Source organism: Daucus carota, chromosome 3 (genome assembly GCF_001625215.2).
Source record: "Daucus carota subsp. sativus chromosome 3, DH1 v3.0, whole genome shotgun sequence".
Classification (NCBI taxonomy): domain Eukaryota; kingdom Viridiplantae; phylum Streptophyta; class Magnoliopsida; order Apiales; family Apiaceae; genus Daucus; species Daucus carota.
Window position 1 is genome coordinate 50,364,104 of NC_030383.2, and position 6,547 is coordinate 50,370,650.

A 6,547-nucleotide genomic window follows, 5' to 3' on the forward strand; every position below is an offset into this window, starting at 1 on the left:
TCAACAGACAAGACATTGATGAAGAATGGTACTACAGGATCTTTCAAAAACAGATTGAAATGCTTGAAGAAAAACTTAAGTCCAGAAGAAGATCTTTTAGGAATAAGTGAACTGCTCAGTCTAGAGGAGCAATATCATCTGTAAACTTTCTATCTCTTGCATTCAAATTTTGCACTTTGTTTTATTTTGTGTTTTGTTATCATGAAGTGTAGAATTTATGTCTGCATCTTCTCCAATCATAAATTTGGGGAGATTGTTAGGAATCAATAATTTTGATGATAACATAAACACTTTGTAACATGTTTAAATTAGAATCTTTATCATTTTATCGCTGTAATTGTTATGTTACTTGTCTTGAGAATTATCAACGGATGGATAGAATAGGATGGCTAATTGTAAATATCCAATGCCATGTAATTTTGTCATAGTGAAGGATATTCAACAGATGAGTTGTAGCAATTCAACTGATGAAGAGTGCACTATGTTTCAACTGATGAAGACTAAGCTTTCAACTGATGAGACTGAGACATTGTTCAATCGAGAAAGTTTGTAATTCATTCGATGGATGAGGGAACTTTCAACGGATGAAGCAAATAGCCATTGAAAGTGACAAGAGCTTAATTTTGACAAGTCACATGGATCGAATTACACTAAAATGGACATGGAAGCCTGATTAGGACAATAAAGAAGAACCAGAAACATACTTATCATATGCAATGCAATCTGGATCAAATCAAAAAGATGGTCAAAGATGAAGACATCATAGAAGACATGCATAAGACGAAGTTGTGCAGCATAGTTTAGTTTAGAGTGCAAATTTTGTATTCTAGTTAAACTTTGTAAACTTGGAGTATATAACCAAGTTAGTAGCATCAGTTGAACTTGTTCAAATATTCTTGTAAGAAAACTGGAGTGTTAGAAACAGTTCGAGTGTTGAACCTGCAGCTGTGAGAATTGTAATCTATCCACAGATTCTTCTATATAAAATCTCACGGGTGGATCATTCAATCCACCCATATTTTTAAAAACTTGGTGTGTTTCTATACTGTTGCTTTTAGTGTTATTATTCTTGAATCTTATATATATTTGTAAGAGATTGTATTCAACCCCCTTTCTACAATTTTTCTGATAGTTAGTGTTAAATGACAATATATATATATATATATATATATATATATATATATATATATTTATATATAGGCTCATGATTAAATAAAAACCAAGCTAAAAATAGAAACTAGAAACCACTATCTAACTCTTATAAATACTAAAGGCACTCAACGAAAACAAATCATCTACCAACGCCACACACCTGCAATTAGTAAAAGACACACCCGCACTTAGTAAACCCAGTTGCCTCACCAACTTTCACAAACCCCTATCTCCTGTGATTCGAGTTAAAACCCACCACCGCTGCCACCTGTCGATCCATCTCTGACATTGATTTCGCCATCATCGTCACCATCCCCACCCTTCATCTTCTTCGTCATCACATCATCTTCGTTTCCCCGCCGTCACCACCTCCGTTCATTCTCCGTCATCATCACCTTCATCTTTTCCTGCCCCTCCCCCAATCTTTTTCGACGACCTCTTTCTTAATGTCTTAAATGACTAAAGTTCAGTCGTGGATTTTAGTGTTGTTCAATCTTTGATATAGTTATAGAATTCAATGATGCCTACTATACATTTTAGTGATATCAGTTGTACATTTCAGTGATATTCGCTGTAGAAATTAGTGATATTCGTTATAGTCTTCAGAACTTGAATGAAAACTTCCAGATCTGTTCTTGTTTGTTGTTTCTGGTGGTGGTGACGGTGGAGGAGATGGAAGTGATGGACATGGAGGGGGCAGGGGCATGGAGGATGCGGGGGTGGGGTTGAGATGGCGGAGTTGGAGGTCGAGGTGGAGGTATGACAGAAGTAGGGGCTGAGATAGCGCGTGGAGGTGAAGGTGTGGTGGTAGAAGTCGAGGTAGAGGTGAAGGTGGTGGAAGAGGTGGAGGTGGGGTGAATGTTAACATAGTTATAAAAATCGATGATTAATGTTGTACAAATTAGTGATATTCTCTTTACAAATTAGTGATATTCGCTTTATAAATTAGTGATATTCGTGAACTCTAGAGTAAGAACTGACATTTGTTGTGTTTCAAAATGAAAATCACCTGTGAACGAGAATATCAGACTTCGAAACAGAAAATATTTGCTCAAAACACTAATAACACGCTGTAATTACATCTTGAAATCGAAGAAGATGAAGAGAGAAAGTGGGTTTGTGTTTAGTGCATTCTAATGGTTTTGTATGTATAGGCGTATGTATCAGTTGTAACGGGTAGCTGTTTTAGTGTAAAGTAGTGGGCTAGGTTTAATTGGGTGGGCTGGAATGTTCCAAATGTGGGCTGGGCCAATGGTTTTTAGTTATTATTTTAAAATGGTTTGTAGTTGAACATGACTCTATACACACACACGCGTATGGGTTGCACTCCACACTAAACACTTTAAAAAATAACAACAAAGAATACTATCATAAAACTTTATTTTTCATAAAAAATGATTTGTTAATATTATAATTTCATAACTAAAAACTCATTAAACATAATATATGAAATCTAACATCCAAACTCATCTAAATTATTAATATGAAATATTATAGAATCCAGAATAGAATCCAGAACAGAATCCAAAATAGAAACATGTATATATAATTTGCACGATTAATATTACATAGAATCATGTTAGTTTTAATCCATATTTATTGTTAAACATGCTAGATTCTATTATTATTCATTATAAAAGGTTAATTAACTTAAAATTAGAATTCAATTCAAGTTATAAATGAGATTCTATTTGCGATTCTAAAATGTTCTTCTTTATTCTTCCTTTAAGGGTGTTCTTCTTTGATTAATGCGCTATATGTGTGTGTGTGTGTGTGTGTATATGTACATGTATATGTATCTATATATATATTGCATGATTAATTTTACGTAAAATCATGTTATTTTAACCCAAATTTATTGGTAAACATGACAGATACTATTATTATTCATAATAAAAAATTAATAACCTTCAAATTTGCATTCTAAAGTGTTTTGTGTTGTTTTTCTTTTAATAATGCTCTTTTTTGAGCAATGACATATATATATGTGTGTGTGTGAGAGAGAGAGAGATGCTAAGAGATCTCATAGCAAGAGAGAACAAATGAACCCTCTATTTGGGGTTGATTACACAACTCAATCCAATGGTATTGTAAAATTATATCCTTATAATATCAATCAAATGTAATGTTTTTGGGGTATTTTTGTATTATCAAAAAACAAGTATGACAGCTTATTATCATATTTAATGGATTTCTTGTCACTCTTAATTTTTTGAAAGATCGAATCAATTGTGTATTAAAATAAGTAAATTAAAATCAACATAACCTCTGTATTTACATATTATAGCAGTTACTATTATTTCAGAGGTCACGTTGATTTTAATTTATTTATTGTAACACACAATTTATTAGATCCTTAGAATATTATTAAATATGGTAATAAGATGTCGTAAATTTTTTTTATGTCATAAGAAGTCATAAATATGGTAATGCTACGTACCCCAAAATTTGTTCCCAAATTTTTTTACCAAATAACGTGGCAGACATATGCTGTTTAGAATTGCGTGATCTATGTGCACAGAGGGGTCCCATCGTGTAGGTGGAACTCATCATAAATTGCCACTTGGATTTGGAAAAAGAATTTGAAAACAATTTTAAAGGTTCCCAACATTTTCCAGTATTAAAATAACCCCAAACACACTAGATTGCATCCATATTATAAAGATTAATCTTAGAATATAATTGAACAACAGATATAGAGGGGTTCATTGGTTCTCTTGTTATGGGATTTTTTTACCATCTTACTCCTGTATATATGTATCCAAGTTACAGATTAATTATAAAATAATTCCAACCAAACAAAACAGTAGAAACCAAGACCATAGCAGTAGCATATCGAGAAGATGAAAGTACATACATTAGCCTTAGGATCAACCACGACCTCTTCGTCTTGACTATCCTGAAATTTGGATTGTCCTGCAAATTCAAAAACTTCTGCAAGCAGGAAAGATGATGAAAATTTGCAGCAGATTTCTACAACCAAAATGAGTACATATAATCTACTGTGTGTGTAAAATACAGGGAAATTAATAAGAATCTAAAATTTTAATACCCTCCGTATCGAATTCGGCATAATTAAAATCATCCGCATCAGCGCTGTAGTTCGATTTACCCTTGTCTCTTATATTCAATAGTTTCCTCGCCACCATTCCAAGCTGCAAAACACAATATTACTGTACATACAAATCAATTTAACAGCTCCTATGATACATGTATGTGTTATGTATTGACTCAGAGTAGTAGTACGTACCTCATGCTGGTTCTTGTACATATTTCTGTATGGTTTGTTATAATAAAATTTATGAAAAGGATAACCTAGTTGTGTGTATATTACATTGAGTAGAGGATATAATAGTGGGTGATGGATATTGGATAATAAGGAATGATGATGGAACTCTATGCATGTTAATTCTGAAGAAAGGGATTATTTCTTTCAATAGCTAGTTTGGGTAGATATTTTATAAACACTCTAAGTAGGAAGTTGTAAAAGTTAAATATTAAATTCGCACGCTAATACATATTTAAAAAATCAAATAATAGTTATGAGTAATACTAAAGAAGAGGTGATTGGTAGATTTTTATTATTTATTATTATAAAAATTTTAAATTTAGTCATATTTAATCATTGTTGGTTTATACCTTCTTATTTACCATAAAATCGTTTTATAGTTTTTCATTTCATTCTTATTCCAATATTTCGATGTGAAGGTAAATCATCTCCCAACATGGTGAATGAGTAACGAAAATATATAAAATATTAATTATATTAAATTTATAAAATTTATAATTATGTATTTCGATGATACATGAATACTTATATATTTTAAAATAATAATATGTTACTATTATTTCAAGTTGTAATAGATAAAATATATTATTTTAATATCATAAGTAATAATTTGGAATATTACTATATATATATATATGTTATAATATATTATATGAGGAGGTTGCCTAAGTTTATAGTCGAGAATGTCCTATTGATATTCTTCATTTTTTTTTTCATATTTATAAACTATTAAACTATTAGAGATTAATTATTAAAAATTTGACTGGTTAGTACTGGGGTTAGGACCTCCTTAATTTATTACATGTTGTAAATATTGTAATGATTATATATAATAATAAATAGTAACAAGTATATAGGCCTAAAGTAGTGCAAAAGATGAAAAATACAAGTATATAGGCCTGAACTGCAAAAGATGTTTAATATTAATCAAAATTATTTGACTAAATATGTCAAAATTAATTATGAATCAAGTAAAAGTATATACCAGTGGGAAGTTTTTCTGTGAAATAAATAATTGAGTCGGCGCAATTAGTTGACAGAGGTCGTTGCTGATGCTTATTTTGGAATCAGTTTTTGGACTAAATTTTGGTCCAAATTTAGACCAAATCATTTTTCCATTCCAACAATTTTACTTAAATTTTGATCCAAATTCATAAATTAATATTTTATTTTCTAACAATTTTTATATTATTATTCTGATCTTTTAACAATAATATATGATTTTCTATTAATATTAAACTCAATAAATTCATTAAATTAGAAAAATATTACATTTAAACAAAGAAAGTAAAAGAAAATTTAACATTTTATTTAATTAACTAAAATAAAAGTTACAATGATTCAATACTACTCCGAATTAATATATTTTTCCCACAAATGCCCAATTTATGCATCTCGAAATGTAATATGAGCTTTTTTATTTTTAAATTTTCGATGTCGTCCAAGAAATTGTTGAAATCGAGCATTTTATTGTGTTATTAATTTGAATTATTTTAAGAGGTTTTATATCAAACTGGCCACCAGTTACGTCAAAATATATCAGTTGACCCACCCATCTCATCTGTGCCACTGTAAACCAAATATATATCATTTTACTCCCATCACTATTTATACCTCTTTACTTAAATTATTTATCAAAAATTAACCGTTTAACTTTTTGCTGCAAAATCATTTCGAGTACTTTCATGATTGTCTCTAATATTTATCAAAATAATTTGGGAATTTCTAAAATAACGTAACTACGTAGTTAAAAATATATATAGCTATAAAAATATATTTAAATGATCACCCTAACTATGTTGCTTTATAAATTTTCAAATTATTTTGATAAATACCAGATACAATTACGAAGGTACTCGAAGTGGTTTTGTAGTAAAAAGTTAAACGGATAATTTTTGATAAATAATTAAGTAAAGAGGTATAAATAGTGATGTGGGTAAAATGATATATATTTGGTTTATGATGGCTTAAATGAGTCACATATGAGATGGATGGGTCAACTGATATATTTTGACGTAACCGGTAACCAGTTTGATATAAAACCCTTATTTTAAGAGTATTTAATTTTATTATATTTCATAATATATATATATATGATAATATAAG

The 6,547-nt window shown here is 29.9% G+C and overlaps 1 protein-coding gene across 2 annotated transcripts in view; it reads right to left on the reverse strand.

The window, feature by feature from the left end:
* The window catches only part of LOC108211797 (type IV inositol polyphosphate 5-phosphatase 3), a 30,667-nt gene extending 26,079 nt beyond the window's left edge, over positions 1–4,588 (reverse strand). The window contains exons 1-3 of one of the 2 annotated variants that reach the window (XM_017383483.2): positions 4,403–4,588; positions 4,205–4,307; positions 4,010–4,086 (exon numbers count right to left, since the gene is read on the reverse strand). In XM_017383483.2, the coding sequence (XP_017238972.1) occupies positions 4,010–4,086; positions 4,205–4,307; positions 4,403–4,423 (201 nt within the window). In that variant the 5' untranslated portion in view covers positions 4,424–4,588. Of the gene's footprint in view, positions 1–4,009; positions 4,087–4,204; positions 4,326–4,402 lie in introns of both variants that reach the window. The other variant, XM_017383486.2, reaches the window with a different exon arrangement.
* Between the last annotated feature and the right edge of the window lie 1,959 nt (positions 4,589–6,547).